At 41.5% G+C, this 22,960-nt stretch overlaps 1 protein-coding gene across 1 annotated transcript in view; it reads right to left on the bottom strand.

Annotated features, from left to right (window-relative positions):
• Positions 1–22,960, bottom strand: part of DOCK3 (dedicator of cytokinesis 3) — a gene marked incomplete at its 5' end in the record, with an annotated part of 183,663 nt that overhangs the window by 89,602 nt on the left and 71,101 nt on the right. Inside the window, 8 exons of the mRNA XM_039243629.1 lie at positions 1,500–1,600; positions 2,887–2,970; positions 5,964–6,061; positions 6,432–6,603; positions 7,170–7,276; positions 7,817–7,979; positions 9,517–9,641; positions 20,114–20,239. Of these exons, the coding sequence (XP_039099560.1) occupies positions 1,500–1,600; positions 2,887–2,970; positions 5,964–6,061; positions 6,432–6,603; positions 7,170–7,276; positions 7,817–7,979; positions 9,517–9,641; positions 20,114–20,239 (976 nt within the window). The remainder of the gene's footprint in view (positions 1–1,499; positions 1,601–2,886; positions 2,971–5,963; positions 6,062–6,431; positions 6,604–7,169; positions 7,277–7,816; positions 7,980–9,516; positions 9,642–20,113; positions 20,240–22,960) is intronic.

Below are 22,960 nucleotides of genomic sequence, written 5' to 3'. Positions count from 1 at the left end.
TCCCTCTCTCTCTGACCCTCCCCTGCTCATGCTGTCTCTATCTCTCTCTCAAAAATAAATAAAACATTAAAGAAAAATAAGTAAACATTTTTTAAAAATGGGCAGGGGCACCTGGGTGGCTCAATTGGTTAAGTGTCTGACTTTGGCTCAGGTCATGATCTCGCGATTCATGAGCTGGAGCCCTACATCGGGCACTGTGCTGACAGCTCAGAGTCTGGAGCCTGCTTCAAAATATGTCTCCCTCTGTCTCTGCCCCTCCCCTGCTCACAATCTGTCTGTCTCTCAAAAATGAATAAATGTTAAGAAAAAAAATATGTAAAAATTGGCAAAGGACTTGAATAAATTTTTCTCCAATGAAGATATACAAATGGTCAATAAATACATGAAGAGATGCTCTGCATCATTAATCCTTAGGAAAATGCAAATCAAAACCACAATGCAATACCATTTCATACCAGTTAGGATGATTACTCTAAAAGAAAAAATTCCCCCCTCTAAACACAACAAAAAATAAAAAGTCTTTGCTTGAGGATGTGGAGAAATTGGAACCCTTGAACACTGCTGGCAGGAATGTAAAATGGGGCAACCGCTGCTGTGAAAAAAAAGCATGGTGCTCAATCCCACTTCAGAGTATATACCCAAAAGAACTGAAATCAGGGTCTCAAAGAGACATTTGTATACTCATGTTCATAGTAGCATTATTCACAATAACTAAAAGGTGAGAGCAATCCAATTATTCATTGATGGATAAGTAGGTAAACAGAATGTGGTATATACATACAATGTAACATTATTCAGGCTTTAAAAGGAAGGCAATTCTGACACATGCTACAACATGGATAGAACTTGAAGACATTACGGTAAGTGAAATAAACCAGACACAAAAAGACAAATATTATATGATTCAATTTACACGAAGTACCAGAATAAACAAATTAAGAGACAAAGTATAATGGTGGTTGCTCAGGGGCAGTGGAGTCTCTGAGAAGTGATGGGGAGTTATTATTTAATGGGTACAGAATTTCAGTTTTGCAAAATGAAAAAAGTTCTAGAGATGGATGGTGGTGACACAACATAATTAGTGCAACTGAGCTGTACACTTAAAAATAGTTAAAACGGGGGGGGGGGGCGCCTGGGTGGCTCAGCTGGTTAAGCATCTGACTTCAGCTTAGGTAATGATCTGGTGTGGGGTCTGTGGTTTGAGCCCCTGCATTAGGCTCTTTGTTGACAGCTCAAATCCTGGAGCCTGCTTCGGATTCTGTGTCTCCTTCTCTCTCTCTGCCCCTCCTTCACTCCCACTCTCTCTCTCTATGTCTCTCAAAAATAAACAAACATTAAAAAATTTTTAAAAATAGTTAAAATGGTATATTTTATATTATGTATTTTATCAGAATTAGAAAAAAATGGCTAGCTGAATGAACGGTGGTTGTCACTGAACTTTTCAGAATCCTATCCTTTTATTCAACAAAAGTCCTGATGATGATGCTAAATGAACTTACTTGTATGCCAGTGCTCCAGCAAAGTGCTTCTGGATGTATGTGTCCATTACAGGCCGGAAGTGGAAATACTTGATGTCTCTGAGCAGGTTGATGATGAATACCTGAAGGAGATGTAGGATACCAGAGTTCACTGGAGACCTTGGACTTATCCCCAGCAGAAAACAGAACTCTTGTTTCTTTAAGAAATGAAAAACTGTTGGTATTTTCTCTAGTGTTTTCCAAGGGCAGAGAATGTAAGATTTCTATTCTATGCCTGTATTTCTGCCTTGTCTGCTCTATTCCCACAGCCCCTGGCCACCCAGTCTGGACTTGGGGGTCATCTGTCTGTGCTAGTGTCACTCTGTGCCTCTCACTTCATAATAACGCTGGGTGACACAATACAGACTAGGAAAAGGCAAAACGATACCTGTGTAAGGTGGCATACATTCTAAGGTGTCTCAAAAAAATTGGAAAGGAGAGAAAAAAAAGATTGTACTCTGAGCCAGATTAGCCTATAAAAGGCTGTGCTCTTCAGAAATGGGACTGGCTGGCCAAGGAAGCAAGGAAGAAAAGCCAGAGGGGCAATCTGTGCAAGGGTCATTTTAACTCTTGCCTCTGCTCCTCATCTATCAGGTAGACTTACAGTATGTGGTTCTTGAATATACAGCACTCCTATGGGATTGGATATATTAAGCAAAATGAACTGAAAATTCAAATCACTCTACATTCTCACTAAGCAACCTACAGAGATTCTGGTTCCCAAACAACTGCACAAAGGGAGAGATGCTTAGACCAGCACTGATGAGTCTCTGCTCTGTCTGGCAGTTATATCTTATTTTGTAGGTGAAAAAACAGGTCATCTGGTTTCTTCTATTAGTCTCTGAGCCTTTTGTTGGTATAGGTCTCTATTTCAGGAGCTAGACAACTCTGCAACAGTGATGAGACTGAGGTATCAGAACTGCAAAGTTGAGGCCCGAGCCTGACCATGTTGAATTCTTCAAATTTGATGCTGTAGGGATCTGCCCAGTAGGTAGGTTGGTTGGTCTTCCTTGGGTGATACTCCTCAGCCACTTTTCTACTGGAAACATCTGTACCTTGTGCTGACTCACTCTAATAAATTGCTTCTCTTGGATTTATAAAAACATATGACATGGGTGTTGGGTGGCTCAGTCAGTTGAGCGTCCGATTTCAGCTCAGGTCATGATCTCCCGGTAAGTGGGTTCGAGCCCCACGTCAGGCTCTGCGCTGACAGCTGGCTCAGAGCCTGGAGCCTGTTTCAGATTCTGTGTCTCCCTCTCTCTCTGACCCTCCCCTGTTCATACTGTCTCTCTCTCTCTCTCAGAAATAAATAAAAACATATGACAGAAATAACTAATAACAATGAAAAGTCAGCAGGCGTGAGACTTACCAAAGACTGAAACACCAGGAGGCCATATTTCTCTGTATTATCATCCAAAATCACAAAGAGTGTATCTAAGATGTCCTGCAGAAACTGCAACATAAAAACCAGGGGGCTCAGATCTTAGGACCTTGAAACCATGGTCAAACTTCCATACACCAATGAATTCATCTCCTAATAAACAAACTCAAAGATCTCCTAAGAACTCAAACCACCACTTAAAATTAATCTAGTATCCCATCCCACTTCCACCTAGCTAAGGGGTAACTAGGTGGACTTTGGGTATTTGCTTATATCCCAAAGGGCCTTGAGAGATATTTGGAGAGGCTCTTTCTCCTGGGTAAGTGTAAAACTTCTACGGAAAGAAAGAAGTTACCTAAAATACAAAGGACATCCATGGTGTAGAATTGTAATTTTGAAATAAAATCAATCTAAGTGATTATGATACCAAATTCATTTTGAGAAAAAGAGTTCACTTTCCTGGGACCCCAAAGAGTTTAGTAATCCATCACTCTTTATTGTGGCCTAAATCTTAGAGGGCATTTGAATGAGGGTGTGGCATGGTAGGCTAGGTTTTAACTACAGACACCATGTTTTGGTCTAGAAATCAATATTCTGGGAGAAGGGAGAAAGCTGCTGCTGAGGGCTGTCAATGAAGGTAAAAGATCTGAAAGCCATTTTGTTTTTGTTTTTTGGTTTTAACATATGCCTTTTTCTTCCTAAGATGCAAAATCTAAGGGAAAGAATAATACTCAAGGATACTGACAGTCTTTCAAAATAAAATCTAACATTCTGTTGGTCAAAAGGCAATTGAATGATACAAGGTTTACAACGTAATTATTTTAAATATAATTTATTGTCAAACTGGCTAACATACAGTGTGTAGTGTGCTCTTGGTTTTTGGGGTAGATTCCCATGGTTCATTCCTTACATACAACACCCAGTCCTCATCCCAACAATTGTCCTCCTCAATGCCCATCACCCATTTCCCCCTCTCCCCCATGCCCCTCATCCACCCTCAGTTTCTTCTCTATATTTAAGTGTCTCTTATGATTTGCCTCCCTCCGTCTCTGTTTGTAACTATTTTTTCCCCTTCCCTTCCCCCATAGTCTTCTGTTAAGTTTCTCAAGATCCACCTAGGAGTGAAAACATGATATCTGTCCTTCTCTGACTTACTTCACTCAGCATAATACCTTCCAGTTCCATTCACGTTGCTGCAAATGGCATGATTTCATTCTTTCTCTTTGCCAAGTTACAGCTTATTTTAAAACAAGTCTCTTAAATACTGAGAACAAACTGAGGGTTGATGGGGAGTGGGGAAGAGGGGAAAGTGGGTGATGGGCACTGAGGAGGGCACTTGTTAGGATGAGCACTGGGTGTTGTAAGGAAACCAATTTGACAATAAATTATATTCAAAAAATAAATAAAACAAGTCTAAGGTGGAAGGTTTGGATGGCAGTGTTGATGGGCAGGATCACCCCATAGGGTGACGACTGTTGGTGCTAGGTGACAGATACACGTAGGGCTCTTTATACTATTTTGTTTTGTGTGTGTTTGAAATATTCTAATAAAAAATAAAAATAAAATTTTAAAATGCTAGCAGATTCTTTTCACACTCTCTTCTGGTGGTTTGAGGTCAATTATTGATGCTAAAAGCAGATATGCTCATAAGACAGTCTCTTATCAGGAATACAATACTACTCAGCTTCAAAAAGATCAGACGTTGGGGTACCTGGGTGGCTCAGTCAAGGTTAAGTGTCTGACTCTTGATTTTTGCTTAGGTCCTGATCTTAGGGTTGAGAGATTGAGCCCTGTGTTGGGCTCCATGCCGGGCATGGAGCCTGCTTAAGATTCTCTCTCTTCCTCTGCCCCTCCCCCAACTCATGTTTGCTTGCTCTCTCTCTCTCTCTCTCAAAAAAAATCATAGACTTTTCGTAATACCTTGCCTGATAATTGATATTTTTAATATGTTTATTTTATTTTTGTTTTTTAATTAAAATACAGTGCAATACTGAATATATTTAGAAGAAAAATATGCCCTGAGAATAAACTGATCTTAAGCTTCAAAAACTAATATTAGCTTGTTTAAGAGTTTTTTTTTTAAATTTATGATATCTGATTAACTGATTTAAACAAAATTCAGATGAAACTTCATAAAAATACACAGATGTATACAGACTTTAAAATTGTTTCTCATTTGGAGACATGTTGTGTGTTACTGAGTCAATGGAGCTGTAAAATGAAAGTACAGATAGGGTATCTTTGCTAATTTATTTGATAATTATAATGACAGAGCTAAGAATGCTCACTGATGACAAGCTGCCTTCCTGAAATTTAGTGTCTATTCTATATTCCACTGGTCTTGTTGATCATCAAAAGCACCTCCACTTTCCTCAGCAGACTTCAGTCCATTGTGCAGAATCCCACAGGGCTTCTGCAGGGCTTTCACAATCAGGAGGTGCCTGGGAGTTTTCTTGAGCTAAACTGGGTGGACAGAGAAGCCTTACAGAAGACAAATGGGGACTGGTAGTGCTGCTGTCAGCCTGCCCAGGCCACAGATGGAAAATGTCACAAAGGTACCTAGAGAAAGCAGCTGAGGCAGGAAGTAGGGAAGGGTCTCTGGTATGGACTGTAAGTGAGAGACTGGGCAAAAACAGCAGCTACAAGTTAATGGAGAGCATTTAGAGTTCTTTTAGATAATCAAGTGAGTAGAGCCAGAAAGACTTCAGGCCAGGTTTGTGGTAAAAGGGTTAAAATAAGGAAAATGAGAAAGAGACCTAAGGAAGGAAGAGGAAGCAGCACAAAGCACAGGGTGTATTTCTAATTATTGTTTTACTTTCCAGGAAGAAAAACAAGTCAGAAAATAGGATTTAAAACTTAGTTTCTAAAAGGTAGTAAACCTGATGTACCTACTTTAAAAAAAGAAGCTAACTGAAAAAAGAAAAAGAAAAAGAACTCTAGTCCTACTCATCTAATTATATTTTGAGAAATGGTCTTAGAGACATACTGGTAGAAATCAAGGTGAAGTAAGACCTTCTTCCCAGATTCTTACTTAGGTAGCATTTATGAATTACAGGAAGTCATACCTTAACAATTTCTTCTCCACTGACATGCCGCAGCCGCCCTAGTATGTCCATGATCCGGTCTGGAAAAGCCTTCCATTTCAGCAGAGCAAGGAGGTCCACTACAAAGCAAGCCCCAAAGATAGGGAACACTGGCTATGCCAAGGACACGTAAAAAGCCCAGACTCTCCCTGCCAAGGACAGGTGGAATCTGGAGGAAGAGAAGTAGCTTCAAACATTACAACAGCCTCTTTAGTGCTGACATCAAGGCCAAAGATACATCTGTGAAATCTGAAACTCTGGGGCTAATAAAACCATGAGAAACCTTACAGGCTGCTATTACCAAGTGGTTTCTTCAACTTCAGATGAAACTAATGCCTTCACTGTGGCATGAAACAGCAGTTGATTTCTGTCTCCCTTAGCATGCATCAGCAACATGGAAACAGTCACTGATGACAGGGAAGGCAGCACCCTGCAGGTACCATCACCTACCATTCTGGGTGAGTTTGGTGGAGGAGAGCTGTGTGGAAATGAAGAAAGACTCTTTGGTGCTGCGCTGGAAGATGAGGCTGGAGGGGATGTTAGGGCAGCCATTGTAGTCCTCTTTGCAGCAGGGCAAGCCCAGGTACAGAGCATGGTTGTTAAATGTGCTATTCTCATCACACTGTAGGCAAAGGTAGAGAACACAGAATGTTTCCTGAACCATGTCATGTGCAAAGCTCAGGTCACAGGTTTTTTGATGTTGATGTTTGCTTTCCTCTTCCTGAGGCCAGATCTTGGGCCTCAGGTCCTCTTAGAAGAGTGGTTTCTGTTCAGAAACTCCCCAGAATGGCTCACACACCTTTTAAAGAGAACATGATGGGGCAGGTGGCCTCCATGTGCTGTGGAGGCAACTTTGGGTGGCAACTGTGCTGTGATAGCTGACAAAACCGTGATCTCAAATGGCAGGTCTCTGAATGTACTAGTCAATGGCACGAAGGAGCTGGTAGTAGGCTTCCATTACTTGTGGAGTGGGAGGTGGGGGACAAAGGACCTGCTGGCATTACTTGTGGGAGGAAGGCCACTATAGTTACAAGTCAAAAGCTTGCCCACAGCTGTCCTGCTGTCATCCACCAGCATACTACCTTGGATCTTTTGGCCTGCCCACTGAAAGCCGCCTGACTCAGAACCATATGTGAGAGTGGCCTCAGGAGTGTGAGGGCTGAGGTGAGAGACAGCCAGCCTCCATACCTTGTACACATAGAGCTCATGGATGTCATCTGAGAGAGTGGTGCCATCATCCCGCATCAGGGGTGAGAATGCAAAGCCAAAGAGTTTCTTTTCCCCTTTGTCCTTTGCTGCAACCAGAGCTAAGTGTTAGTTGTTTTTGATCCCCGCTTTGCATTTTAACAGAAATTCCCCTTGTGCTTATCACTTACATTCTTTACTTCTTTGTCCCTTCCTTTCATTAATTAGGTAGCTACCTGACTGCAGGAATGATGAGAAATGTACTAGACTGAATTTCCACTTATATCCCAAGATACACAGGCTAACTAGACCCAAAGAGAAACTAGACTGGTAGTCTTGAGAATCCAGAGGCCCTTTAAAGAACAGTTTAATATATAAACAGGAAACATCCAGAGGAGGATGACACTGGTAATTATCCAGTGTCTGGACCAGACACAAGGAAGGATGAGTACCAGACCTTTTTTGGCTTTGAGTCATTGTATAAAGAACAGCCTCTCTTGACACCCCATCTCTGAGTACCCATTTATTCAGAACTCCTCATTTTATTGCCCCAACCATAAGAACCCTCTTAATTCCCTTTCTGAGAAAAGAGCTCTGAGACAACAGAACATTCATATCCTCTAAGGAATGTGGAGAGAAGTTTCACTTACTGGAACAATGTCTGAACTCGAAGCGCAGGTGGGAGCCCCGGAACCGGTCAATGGGGATGGGCAATTTGATAATTTCTCCCCAGCGAGGACTATTACTGTGGTAGAGGACAAAGGAGTGGTAGGAACTCCTATTTGGCTCTCCTGAACCCAAGCTTATACAATCCTGGAAGAGAGAAGCAAAATAAAGTATGATCTTCCTGGAGGAAGCCCCTGGGTTTCCCTATGTCACTAGGACACGTTCTCTTTTGTGCAAGTCTTATTTTCTCACTGGGCCAAATCTACAAGATGAGAAAATTGATTTGACTTAAACTCAATACTTTTGGAAACAACTGTGTAAATGACATAAGGAATCAGCAGTCAAATGACATAAGGAATCAACAGTCAACAATGCGCTTTTTCCATGGGGCAGAAGTAACCATACACACTGTTCAATAAACTAGAGGGAAACTGAACAGTGTATCTGAATGACTAACATAGGCTCTTCATCCTCATTACTAAAGGAAACAACAAACTCCACAGAAGTCAACTGTATATAGCACTTTACCTAGTTAGAAAACTAATTAATATATAAAGTGGAGAGAGTCTGTTTTCTAATCTTCCTTACCACAATGTTGCACTGGCATTTTAGGTTGCCCTTGGCTGAATGCCTTTGGCTATAGACAAGGCAGACCAGATTTAACTTGACCCTTATTTCCAAATACTGCCATGAAGATGTAGTCCTAACTTCCTGGAAGACAGGAAGTTGTAGGCAATATAGTCAGGAGAAGCTCCCTATCTGCATAAGGGTAGTCTGAGCAGCTGACAGCTCTGATGGCCTTGGCATTATCCATGCAAACAATGGACACGCCTTAGTCTTTGAGGTGAGTTTTTTAAAATGAAACACAAATTGGTGCCTCTACCACCAATTAAACCATCTCCTCCATTTATTTCTAGCGTTGGGAGATGATTTTGACTAATTTTACCTATTTCCTTCTGTAAAATGTAGATAACCATTCCTGTTCTGCCTACTTCACAAGGCTATTGTCAACATACAGGAACAAGGTCTATAAAAGAGTGACTTGCCTTCTGTCAAGTGCTATGCAAATGATGGCTTGTTATTTGTCTTGATATGACATGACTTCACCATGACATGACTGAGGGAAATACTGACATACTGACAATGGAAAAACAGCACTCCAGGTCTTCACTTTGAATGAAGAGTGACAGAAGATATATTTGCATCCTTGTACTGGCATTGGCTGGAAATAATCTTTTAGAACCTGAGTCTGTTGTTCCTTGTCACAAAACTTGGTACCAGCAAGTGAGTGCCTAAGCCCCACCCTTGACCAAAGAGCAACTTTTTATTACCTTTATTAGCTTAAGGAACAGAAAGAGTAGGACCTAATAACAGTTACCAAAAGTAGGCAGCTTGATGCTAGACAGAATTGAAGAAAAAGTAACATGTAGGACACAACTAGAGGGAATAGGTCTAAATTGGAGCAGGAAGGATTGAGGTCAGACTGGGAAGAATTTCTAAAAAGGTTTTGTGACACGAAGTCATTATCAAAGCATGCTGCAGGGTTTCCTTGAAGAAAAGGCAGAGAATGCATACGCGATGATCTGAGCAGTCTGCCTAAGAATGGGTCTCTGAATAAAGTCCATAGACTGATTAGAATTATTATAGGATTAGCCTCCTTTCCAAACTGACTGGCAAGTCTTACCTTCAGTATTTCTCCATCTGCATAAAGCACATACATGGTCACTTCAATATTCTTTTGTACGCTCTTTCCCCCTCTCTCGAAATCCCCCTTCTCCAAGGTTAGGTACAGGTCATTGCGGATATCGCCTATGGGGAGAGAAATGTCATGTCTTCATGACCACAGAAGCCACACTGCCCTATTTGTATGGAGGACCAGGCTAGCACTGGGATCCTCTGGGGTTGAGGTGGGTGCTCAGAGCATTGCAAGCTTGGTTAATAACGGTGGACATTCTACTGATATCAGTGCAGCAGCACTCAGGGTGGTTAGTCAGGTGCTCTCTAAGTCTAAATTCTAAAGGTGTTCACCACACCTTGTCCAGGGTGGGAAAAAGTGAGTCAGAGAATCTTCTTTTGTATTACAGGTGACTACTCAGTCTCTCTACCCTCCAGGAGAATGGGTGAAATCTAAGCCTTCCAAAGGGGGAAGACTTTAGAATCAACAGGAGTAATATTTAATTATGTCTACTGCATAACTACTAATCACTCTGCCTTTTCCTCAAAAAAAAAAAAAAAAAAGGTTTCCTTTTTCTTTTATAGGTTTTCTTCTTTCCAACTCACAACCCTTCTGAGTCTGACTAGGGGATATACTACTTTTTCCTTCTGGAGGCTTAGCTCCAAATCCCATCCCTTGCTGGAGTGCCAGACAGAGGTCACTGGACTGTCATTTTTTTTCCTTCTGTGTTGCAAGTGCTCTGGAAGCAGATGACTTTCCAGAAGCACAGGTGCTAAAGAATTGGTGACAATCTGTTGTGCTCTTGTTCCTTCCCTGTGCTCTGACTTCTGCCCACTTTGCCAATATCTGCTGCTCGAGACTGGGCAGGAGAAGCCCAAACCACAAGCTGAAATGACCTAAGAAATGACCACATCTGCCTTTTTTAGGGGAATGGGATTGTCTATTCTTGTAGAAGAAGAGCTCATTTAGGCTGCTTTAAGCTTCTAAGTTTGTAACATGACCAGTTTTATTCATACATTCTAAAGAAGGTTATTTTGACTTTCAAAACAACAACAGCAGCAACAATAACAACAGCAACAACAACAATGTAAAGTCCCTTGGGAAAAAGAAGTTCAAAGGAAAAAAATGGTAAAGGAAAACATGTAAGGTCAAAGTGAAGATGTGCTAGCAGCATGAAGAATTCAACTGAGAGGTGACGGAAAGACTAACTTGCAAAGCAAGTCAATTCAGAACATTCTTTCTACCTCAGTTCTTAGCAAAACTGATACAGCTAAAAATGTTCATTACCTGGAATCACAATGACATAAACAGATACTGTTTTTGGTATGCAGGTAAGCTTTCTGCTTTGGTCAGATACATGATGATGGCTCTTTTTTCTACACAGGCTACCCTTCTGCTTGTGTAAGTGTCTTAGTGTCTCTTATGCATGAAACATGATAGACTAGAACTCTCATATATATTGGGCTTTGGAGGTTTTCATGACCAGACCTTCTATTCTTTAAGTGGCCTTACTATACTAGGAGTGCAGCCATGGTTATTTGGTTGCATAATGAAGTTCTCAATATACTTCAGCATAAGTGGGGGAAGAGCAGTCAATGAGAAGCAATTAATTATTCTCTCACAGCCCAGGGAACTTTCTCTAATGTGTGAAAAACATCTTGTTCCCCAAATAGCCCTGAGGCTACCATGAAGGGAAAGGAAAATATGTTTTGAAAATCACATACAAATGCAACTGACTGCTGAATAGGTAGGACAGCCTAGAGGGTGTTTATACTTGCAGTTCACATGGACTTCCCTCCTGGTTTGATAAAAGCCTCTACTTTGAATTTTCATGAGTCTGGACTTTAATCTGCCTCCTTTGGACATCTCTGCGTCCAACTCTGGGCCCTCCTAGCATATCATTAAAATAGCACTCAGGTGTGCAGGTAGGGTAGGAAAGGAAAGCAGAAGGGAAACTTAAATCAGTTTGCTACCATAAGGGCAGAAGCTGAATAAATCATTCCTGAAAGTAAAAGTCAAAATTAAATGGGAACTAAAGGCAATTGGTATTATAATGGGACAAATAAAAGTTGGTTACACCTTGAGTTTTTTTTTAAATTTCAGACAGAGAGAGAGAGAGAGAGAGAGAGAGACAGTATGAGCAGGGGAGGGTCAGAGAGAGAGGGAGTTACAGAATCTGAAGCAGGCTCCAGGCTCTGAGCTAGCTGTCAGCACATAGCCCGATGCGGGGCTCGAACCCGCGAACCATGAGATCATGACCTGAGCCGATTCTGGACGCTTAACCAACTGAGCTACCTAGGCACCCCAAATTTTTAACAACTGAAACAGACATCTTAGAGCCTTGTTTTGATAAAAGTCTTTTATTTACACATTAGCTCTTCTATGGAATTTAAATAATTATTAAATTTCTAGGCTGATTTGGCATAAAGTGAATAGTCTAGAGAATTTTAATGTCTAATCCTAAGAATAGGTACTTTGTTTAACTATTACTCTGATTTAAACCAGCACTCTCTAGAAGTTATTCTCAAGGTAATCCACATGACTTGTAAAAGCAGATACTGGCTACCAGCAATATTCTAGCCTGTATAAATATTTTAAATTTCCATGGCTCTACACAACAGTTAACCATAAATGAACATCTTTCAAATGAAACATGTAAGTTTTTCCTAGCAATATATGATACAGAATATTCATACAAAAGTGGGCATTATCTTGGAGACTGATGATGACAGAATTTGGCCCGTGTTGATTATATAGAGTGAGCCCATGGTTTCTGGGCAGCTCCTCTGGGGTATTTTAAATCAAAATGCCAATTTCAAATGGAAGGGCTGAGATAGATATTCCTACAGTTTTCATTCTTTTAAAATTTTCTATTTAAGCAGAATGCCTTTAGCGATATCTTGCTGAGACAATTTATCAATGCAAGTAAACATACCCTCTGAGTTACAGACTGAAGCAGCTTGATTTCATCAGATCTTTTGCTGCTCTTTATTTGGAGAACAGACTTGCCTAAACCAGAGCTATTCTCAGCAGAATAGGTATTAGGCCGCTTTATGGGTTGCAATTTTACAAATTATGGCCTCAATTTCGAGAACTGTGGTAGTTAATGTTGCTGGGGCCTTCTTGCCTAAAGCTCTCTGGGGGATCATTTAAATAGAGCTCTCTACTAATTCTCCTAGAACTAGGAGAAAACCCAAGAAGCAGCCAATGTGAAAGGCTCCTGGGATCTAATGACCCAGGCCTGGGTCAGATAGCCTCCAAGGTTCCCTGCTCTTCAGCTGTCCCTGAAGTTACATGTTACATGTTCACAAAGCCTATACTGGAATCATGCGTTTGGGTTAAGCCACTCTCTCCAGGAGGCTCCTATAAACTCTAGTGCCAGTTGCAAGGAAATATTACCAGGAGAGGGATGAGGACAGGCACATTACAATGAGGATGGGAAAGAGAAGGCCTCAGTAGTGGTTTGTGAGGTTTGCAGAACACTGGGTGGATGGCTGTATTCTAATCACCTAGGAAACTTAATAAAACTAGATTTCTAATATCTACCATTTGAGATTCCAGTTGGTCTTGGGTGGGGCTTGTGTACATACATTAAACAAAACCAAAAATCACCAGGCAATTCTGATGTTCTCCAGGGCTTAATGCCAGGGAGCCAGACTATGGGGGTTTGCTGGGAAGCTGCTGATGAATTTGGCTGGGTGTTGGAGGCTAGGTAGCTCTTAAGCATAACAGAGGAATGCTGAGAGGGATATGGAAGGGAGAGGTTTTTTGGCAGGATGTGGGAGCAGGTATTATTGAGGGCAACCCTGCCTCTTTTAGTAGATGTCCTCTGCTTCCCAAGGTTAGCAGAGAACCTAATAGCATCAGCAATGCCTTATATCTCTGAGTGTTTAGTGCTCAGTTGACATGCAACAGAGTTTCTTGAATGGAAAGATGAATGAGTGAGGTTGCTCTTGTATGAGGGCCTCAGAGTAGCCAGCTGTTAGTATAGCTGCTTGCCAGGGAACTAGGGACTTAAAAGTAGGCAGAGTTGGCAAACTTTTTCTGTAAGAAGCCAGATAGTAAATATTTTAGGCTTTTGGGGTCACAGAGGTCTCTGTTACATGTTCTTTGTTTTCACAACCCTTTTAAAATGTGAAAAAACATTCTTAGATGGGAGGTGGTATAAAAATAGGCTGCTGGCTGGATTTGGCCCAGGGACTATAGTTTCCTGATACCTGGCTTGGGTGTTTATGTGTCAAGAACAGTTTTACTATGCTGCAACTACACATCAAAAATACAGACTCTTGTAAGTCTATATAAGCAGCTGCTAGGAAGGAGCAAGGTAATGAACCTGAAACCACCTTATTATGTCAGGGATTGGCCTGAAACATTCTGGGGTCTTTATGGAGTGGGAAGTCTTAGAAGGAAAGTGTTCTTCAGCTATCAGAAATCTTAGGGGGCTGAAAGCACTGTGACAGAGCATCCAGCAGTGACAGAGAACTGGACATCTCACTGCCCAGGTGTGATCCTCTGAAGCCCTACATCCTAGTATGACACTGGAGAAACAAAGCTCACAGTGTGTTTGCACATCTCTTCTGAGAGCAGTCTCTGGAGAGGTTTCAGAACCTCTGAGGTCTGGCTTGGCCACCAGAGCATCTTCTAGCAACAGAATCTCCTGCCAGATATCCCAGATTTACTAGGAATTTTGGGGCTACATGGTTCTAGCCTATGTGGAATTCCATCCCAGGAGAAATAATCCAAGACAGCTGACACAGGTTTGGGTACTCAGTCTTATTTGGACTCTTTATTACATTCATGTTCCTTCTGTAGAAGTTAGTTATACATTAGGAGGCTTTGGGTTCAAGGATACTAGTATTTAACACTGTATTATTTATTTATACCTTATCTACTTCTAGATAGGATTAGGAGGAATAGTGCTTTCCTTCCCTTAAGACCATGTGAAACTAGAACTAACCTTCTCTCAGCAGACACAGCAGCCTGCTCAGGATGGCACCGATTTTATCTCTTGTAGAATAAGGTGAAATCCCCTGACAGCATCATGGAGATATGGAGACATTAACAACCATTCGACTTAGACAATTTCAGGCATATGACCAATGTTTTATTTTGTTGTAGTTTTTATTTTATTTTATTTTTTAATATTTATTTCTGAGAGAGAGAGAGAGAGAAAGAGAGAGAGAGCATGAGCAGGGGAGGTGCAGATTGAGAGACATACAGAATCCAAAGCAGGCTCCAGGCTCTGAGCTGTCAGCACAGAGCCTGATGTGGGGCTTGAACTTGTGAACTGCGAGATCATGACCTGAGTGGAAGTTTGTCGCCCAACTGACTGAGCCACCCAGGTGCCTGCTATTTTAAAGAAGAGGCCTCTCCCTCCCCCAAAAAAAGACTCTTGGGGGAATTCTTCAGAGTATCCAAGAAAGACAGGTTCTTTACTTTCTTTTCTTTTTTTTTTTAATACAAGGATATTTATTTTGAATCATTGTAATAACAAAAGACTGGAAATAATCTAAATACATACAAGAAAGGGCTACAAAAATTGTGATACACCCAGAAAGTAGAACCTTATGCACCCATTAAAAACAATGACAAAACAGAGGTGGTCCCACATGATTAACATGAAACAATTTGCAAGAATTCTTAGCTCAGGACAATGGGCACAGTGTTCTATCATTTGCACAGAAAGAAATTAAAACAAAAATGAAACACGGTATGTGCATAGACTATCTCAGGATGTTTACAGAAGAAAATGTTTAACAACAGTTGCTGCTGGAGAAAGGAACTGGGGTAAAGAAATATACTCAAGGGTATTTTACCTTCAAATCATGTCTTCAGTGTCACACTTCTACTGGTTTCTACTGTTACAAGGTCAGTGATGTTCCCTGTTCTAATAGGAAGACAAGAATGGGCACGGTCTGACATCATTACATATGGGTATTCCTTTCTTGGGTCAAGGATGTAATGATCTTCCAACCTGTTGTCAGACCAGATGTGATCATTCCTAAATCATCCCTTAGATATTGCCAAAGCCTCATTTGACAGACTGACCACTACTACTTGTGGTAAATACTTTTATCACTCTCCCTGAGGAGAGCTTTCTTTCAAAAGTCATGTCTCTGTGTTTGTCTTTTGTGTGAGACATGTCCAACAGAGCTGAAAAGAGCAGCTTTCTACCTTTCTGATTCTGTATAGTCTGGGATAAGCACTACTCATTTTCTTTTCAGTGTCTCATACAAATATTTCCCTGTAGCTACACACCTGGGACTTGTTAAAGTTTCTAAACATTCCACTATGTTCTTAGTTTCCTCAGATCTTAATTAACACCTAAAGTAATACACAGTCTTCTAGGTTGGGCTAGTAGCTTCTTTTTTTTATGTCAGTTACCCCAAAAGGTGAGGCTGATGAAGGATTAATAATGTACATGATACCCCACCCAAGTATTGCAACATTCCATGAAACAAATGAAGATGGAAACAAAGCAGGCAAAAAGCAGACAGGGCACACAAAAGCAGGAACTTACACCCAACTATCTTCATCTCTGCACCAGAAAGAAAGGGGCAAGAATGAGGGGACAGCACAGAGAGAGACAAGAACAATTAAGACAAACAGGAAAAGAGAGAAAAAAAAAAAAATCACTTGCAGGTCGGTGATGAAGCATGCACTTTTTATCAAGAGTCAAAGCAAAGGGCAGAGTGTATTTCTAAGCACAAGAGCAAGAATCAGAGGGTCCCCTAGAAGGATGCCATGCCTGTAGAGCTGCCTTCTAATGGGCAAGTTTGGAGCAACCCAGAGAGCAATATTTGTGTCAGGTCTGACTTAGGGAGGGACAAAGCCTCCCTAAGGCAGAGTCCTCTCTAGGACATGGTTCTCAAAAGGGGTCCCACACTAGCAAGATTACCATCATCTCAGAGCTTGTAAGGACTATAAATTGTTGGGTCCCACTCCAATCCTACTGTATTAGAAACTCTTGGGGGTGGGCCCAGCAGTTTGTTTCTGCAAGCCCTACAGGTGACTTGGATACATACTAATGCTGGAAAACTACTGCTTTGGGAAAAACCTAGCCCTCAGCCAGAGCATATTAACTCAAAATCAGGTTTCTTCTACCAAGACGAAGACCATTTAAAAAAACTCATATGAAACCTGTCCCATATTGCCCACAGTAAATGAAAAGCCTTAAAAATTCAAGACTTAGAAAACAAATTAAAACAAGTAATTCTCACTGAGCCATGACAGAACTCTGTACTCCTACTGACTCTGAGGAACAGGCTTTCCAGGAAAGCTAAGAATTCCAGAGGAATGTAGGAGGTGGTCCCGGCTCTGCTGGCTTGGGCACGGTCTGCAGGAGAGCATAGCCCCTTCTTGAGCAAAAGATTTTAAATCATTCCTTTCAGTTTATAGTCTTTTGGCCAGCAGTTCTCTTTAAAGTTTTATTTTAGTTACTTTACTGGAAACAATGTTAACTCCAACTTGTTCACCTGGAACACCTGTCCTACTCTAGTCTTTCCTGCTCATTTTCTTGAAAAAAAAAAATCTAGGAAAGGAGTTATTAGCTTTTGAACTGAACTAAGTGAGTTTGGAGAGAAGGAAGACATACCCTCAGGAATATGGTGACCAACCAATAAAGGCTGTGAATGCTTAGTTTCAAAATTAGGCATAAATTCCCGTATCTATTTTGTTCTTCTATAGTCTAGAATGTCATCTCCTGGGTTGGAGTGTGCCTTTTCTGGGACCTCCTGGGGCACCAGCAACAGCATTCTTGCCTCTTGCTTGCTACCACAGATCATGAGCAGAGCTGGATGGCTGTATAGTCAGGACCTCAGCTGTGGCAGAATAGCACATTTCCTGTTCATAGCAGTCACATGGTGTGTATGTACACACCCATGGAAAGCAATGGGAGACCATCAGAGAGACCATTTACAAGATGGTATGTTGGATACTGGTGTGGCTAGAGCCTGGTTGAACTCTGTAACTCAAAGCTCTAAGCTCTGTCAATATACTTTGAGAAAGCCCTATCTGGGCCATTCTGACAAAAAAGACCTCTATATATGAGTGCCTGGAAATTTCTATCAAATGCTGTTTTAAAATAAGAATCATAGTTTATGAGTAATAATACTTTTTCCATTTACTCTAATTTCTTTACTTAAGTGTTGAAATGCTCACAGTTACTGACATAATTCATTGCCTTGTTCATTTCTCGTATATATGTCCATGTGGCAAGAAGTTGCAACTTCTTGTAATTTGGTCACACCAGCACCGTAAGGACTGAAGGACTGCTACGGCCCAGATGCAATACTCCTACAAGGGAAAGATGGATCAGCTGCAGGTGGATGGATGGCCATGGGAGTCTCATCAAGGGAGTTCTGGCTACACGATTTCCCTAGATAGGGAACTGCAATGTAAAACATTCCTGCACACTGTTACTGTTGCACCAGTAATACATGCAGGCCAGCCCTATGACCAGGCCTGAGAATGGCAAACCCACTCTGATGAGATCTTGGAGTGCATTAAGAGGTCTGTCAATCAGTTGTTACCTCACAACCCTGGGAGTGGCCATCTGCAAAAAAGTCTTTCTTCAGGGGGAAGAAGAGTAGAGAGGGAGACAGATTATGCACAAAGGACTGCTTCCTGACTGTGAATCAATCCTTACTTTCAGTTCTAGCGCTTAGTACTCAAAGGCAGACAACCCTGGAAGCAGCATACATACAGGACTGTCGTGGACCTCCCACGATTGCCCTGTGTCTGAGCCCTGTGGGGGCGAATGATATGAATGGCCCCTTAGCTGCCCAGGGGGGAGGGAAAACTCCCTTAATGTCAGCCTGCATTACCAATGCCTGATACAGCTGATTTCCCCAGACATGTCTAGCATACCCAGAAGTCCTTTATAAGACTTTATGTCAATGATGCAAAGAGATGCAGGGTGCTGTACAAGAAGATTTCTTTCCATAGATGAGGGTTGGACAACATAACTCTTGAAATCAAACTTTGCTTAAGAATTTTTTTCACTGAGTTTTGTTCCTTTTTAGTCTCTCTTCACTTGGTTTTAATACTCTATGAAGGCTAAGAGGAAGGAAATGTCCAAATGTCCAAATCTTAACAAGTTCTTAAAAGAAAGGAAGGACTTTAAATATATCTCTTAGAATATATGATTCCATCTCATGAGCCTGGGTATCTAACTTAAAAACAAAATCATGAGATCAATTTTGGTAACCACTTCTTCTTTCTTCCATGACATTTCGTCAAGGACCCAGGACTATGCCTGGGCTCTTCTTGTCCTAATAACCAGGGCTGAGGAATGGTGTGAGGACATTGTGAAGGACATTGTTCTCCAACAGTCAGATGGAGGCCCTTCATAAGCATAAAGTCTCCCAAGCATTTAAAGAGAAACATGGAACTGATTCAGTGGCCTAGAATCCCACACAGATTCTTCTGTGTGCATGAGCAGGAGATGGGGGCTGTTCACAGCAGCTTGTTCTGCATTCACAGTGTCTATGGGTGGGGGATGCAGGTGACATAAAACAAGTCCAGGCATAGTGTGGGAAGTTGGAAGGCAGCTAGAATCCCTTACATGGGCCTTCTCTGTGCTTAGGCCACAGTCCCCTTTGGGTTTATGCTGACAAATATTTCCAGCAAGGGGATTTAGAACACCATGAAGAACTCCAAATAGCTGATATGTAGAATGGTGACAATCAGTTCAGTCTGGCCTGCCCTGGCTCTTTCAAACAGAAGCAAACAAGCTTTTACCAGGTCATTAAAACTCAATGGAAAAGGTAGGTCCTTTACTCCTATAATCCATTCAGAAAACCAGCTATTTGCCTGTTCTGATTTCCCTCTCTTTGTTCACATCTTCTCTGCTTATCAGAACACCTGCCCTCCATCTGAGTGATGCCTGTCCTTCCCTCACTCCCTATGGCTCCCGTGACTTTGACGGCTTGTTTTGATCTACTTTGGATGCTTTGCCTGTACCTGCCTGACTAGGAAATGTGAACCTGGGACTGACCTGCTAGAATAAAATGTGACGGTTGATGCATTCCCACTTTCTGCCCTGGCTCCATTGGGCATTAGATGGGAATAGAGAGCCAATTCCTGAGAAACTGTCTACGTAGTACTTACCTAGTGCCTAACTTATACCATTTGCCCTATTTGTTTTCTGATACATCAAAATATATCTGCTTTTCCTGCATGAATTGGATTCATCAATATTATAGGCACATATTTGGTATGTTCTTCGCCTTAAAGAGGAAGTTCTTATGAGTCAATTTTCTAACAAATGTAATGGAAGAGAAGAAAGTATAAGGCATCCTCCCCCCCTTCCCCCAGCCCTTCCTTGGTTCCTACCACTCAAGTCTCTACAGGAGACAACAAAGCCCATCTGCTGGATTGTCATGTTGCAGATGTCATGTTGGTGGATATGATGTGGTGGCTTCTGGAAAAGATGCCAACAAAGGAGCCACTGACTCCAGATTGTAGTCAGCAACCTTGTTTGGGAGAGGCTTTTAATGGCTGCAGGGCTCCTCCACATCACAGTTTACCATCTGCTCATGAGAGGAGCACCGGACTCCATCCTTCTAACCCGTCTCCCAACCCAGCCCCAAGAAGTGTGGCCTACCTGGCATGATGACATCAGGAAATCCCAGTTTTCTTGTAATTGCCAATCCCCTATTAAATATCATGGGATTTTCTCTCCTAATCTGTTCCATGTCTCCACGGAGAAGCTGCAGAGAAATGATAAGACCTGCAAAAATAAAAGTATTTTCTTACTCAGAACCACATTTCCACCCTGTTTCATAGTACTAGAAATGACATAAAGAGTCACACTTTTTTTCTGGAGGAAAATATGCAAAGTTCAGCATTTTTCTTGAGAAAAATTTTGATATAGAAATTATATGCTGTTCTGAAGAAACATTCTAGAAAGCTATTTAAGAAAAGATAACCTCAATAACCCAGAGAACTGGTTTATTAAATACAGACCGAGATCTGGGAGACTGAGTTGCCTTTTTCTCTGTTCCTCAGCCTCCAGCCCAGGGCCTGATTGGGCCCTAGCAAACACTCACTGAATGAGAGGGTTGAACTACATAAACCATACATTTAGGGACCCAGATAAATCTACGGGAACAATGGCAGACTAGAAACAAGTGTCACCAAAAGAGACCTTGTGTCAGGATGTCTCACCAGCTGAAAATGAATGAGCTAAGAGGTGCTATGCTTTATGCCAGGAGTAAGCTAAAATGTGGGAAGCAAGTTGTTGGTTCAATCTTACAATGGCTTGTAAAGAGAGCAGCAGAGCAGACCTCACATTCCCTGCAGGGAATCACTGCACTTCAAGGAAAAGAAGGGATGTTTTGTGGGGCTAACTGAGCTTTGCTTCAGACTATGAGTTTCATATTTTCCAGATGATCCCAAAGGCTTTGTTCAGAACATGGGAGAAACTGTAATGTGTCCCCAGGTGAGCTGGCTTCCACTTCATTACTTATATGTACCTTAGGAGTTTTGCATAAAGTAAGAATCTCCTGGAAATCATCCTCTCCCCTGCCCCCAAGGGTTACCACTGTAGCCAGTGGCTAGAACGCTGGAAGGTGAAGCCCAGATGGAGTTAGGAAGTGATTCTAAGACTCTGTGAATGAGATTAGCTGCTAATAGGATAATAAATTTAGGTGCTGATCTATGTGTCAGCAGGAAGCAATCTCATCAACTAAAAACCTGGAATTATGATAATTAGGACAACCAGAAAAGTGGTGGCTAGAATAGAGACAGTGACAAGAGTTGTAGGATAAGAATGATTTGGAAATGGAGAGGTAAGAAGGGATGCAGAAGTGGAGTAAGAGAGATGTCACATAGAACAGTCACAGGCACTGAATCTGTCAGATCAAAATATCCTAGAAACAAGGAACATGTACTCTCACAGCTTGGCTGGGGAGTCAACAGAGTTCCACTGCAACCCAGACAGACCTCAAGATGATCTCATTGCTTTGGCCAAATTCATGTACCCCAAAAACCCTAAGATTTCACATACGGTATCCTAGGTGTCATTAACACTGAGATCACAGTGCTCTGGAAAGCAGACATGGTATTCCAGTTTTTATTCTGGTTACTGTTTAGGGTTTTGAACACCCTATTTTTTTTTTTTTTTATAACCTAATCACTTGGTGGACTCAACTACAAATAACTTATGAGCCTGAAAGGCTGGGGGCCAGAATCCAGATCACAACAAACTCTTTAGAAGAGAGCAACTTGAGAGGTACTCACTCCCCCCTCCACAGCCCCAGATCATTTATCTGTGGTATCTTTACATGGCTATCAGATCTTATCCTCTGGCCGAACAGGGGCCCACTGACCTAGGAGACAGCCTAAACTGGAGCAGACTGCTAAAGATCAGACAATTTCCAGAACCTGAGACGGTGGTTAGAGGTGAAAGGAAAAGAAAATCAATAGGTGCATCCTTCTCACTTTACGTTGGCAAGGATTATTCAAGTGCCCACTGACTATCTTTCCTACCTTTCATCTAATTTTCTGAGCAACCAAATTGGCATAGAGATGTAAAGTGCACCTTGTGAGGATGCAGACTGAAGACATGGGGAGAGTCGCATCTAGCTTTTGAGCTATCCAAAAGAATTCTTAACAGCTGCTCTCTACCTCTAAGTGTGACAAGCAAGAGGAAGTAGGCTTCAGTTTATGCAACAGAACACATGAAAAGGCACATGAAGAATGAAAGAAACCAACAATGGAGGTTATAAAACTTCATCTGCTTTTGTAGGAATTGGGATTCTGGAACGTCTAAGTCCTCTTCCCGGTTCTGAAGCCCTGGGTGATCGAGGCACATGCCAAATAATGCTAAACTTAGTCTTCAAGAAAAAAAGAGCCTTGCAAGTAACTCAGAAAAGTGACCCGCTCACTTACCCAGTATGCAACCAGTCCTTTAGAACACTTGCTGATTTACCTACCAATCACCTGGCTCTCAAGCCAAAGAACTTAAAAGTAACTAATTCTATTACAATTTCTCCATTAACATGATCTCTGACACAAGAACTGTTTTCTTACTATATTTCATCTCAGATTAAAGACTGGATGGGGATTAATACTGTAAATTAATCCCAGCCCAAGAAACATATATGAAGTTGTATAAATCATTAAAAATACAAATCAGGCAATTAGAGAGGAAATTAAAAAATATATGGAAACAAATGAAAATGAAAACACAATTCAAAATCTATGGGATGCGGCTAAGGCAGTCCTAAGAGGAAAGTACATTGCTCTCCAGGCCTATTTCAAGAGATTAGAAAAAGCGCAAGTCCAAAATCTAACAGCTCACCTAAAGGAACTAGAGGCAGAGCAACAAGAACACCCTAAACCCAGTAGAAGAAGAGAAATAGTAAAAATTAGAGCAGAAATAAACAACATAGAGACCAAAGAAACAATTGAACAGATCAATGAAACCAAGAGTCGGTTTTTTGAAAAA

This window comes from Hyaena hyaena, unplaced genomic scaffold (genome assembly GCF_003009895.1).
Source record: "Hyaena hyaena isolate Hyena2069 unplaced genomic scaffold, ASM300989v1 scaffold_231, whole genome shotgun sequence".
Taxonomy (NCBI): Eukaryota; Metazoa; Chordata; class Mammalia; order Carnivora; family Hyaenidae; genus Hyaena; species Hyaena hyaena.
Note: the sequence above shows the minus strand (reverse complement) of the source record. Positions and strands in the feature narration are given on the sequence as shown.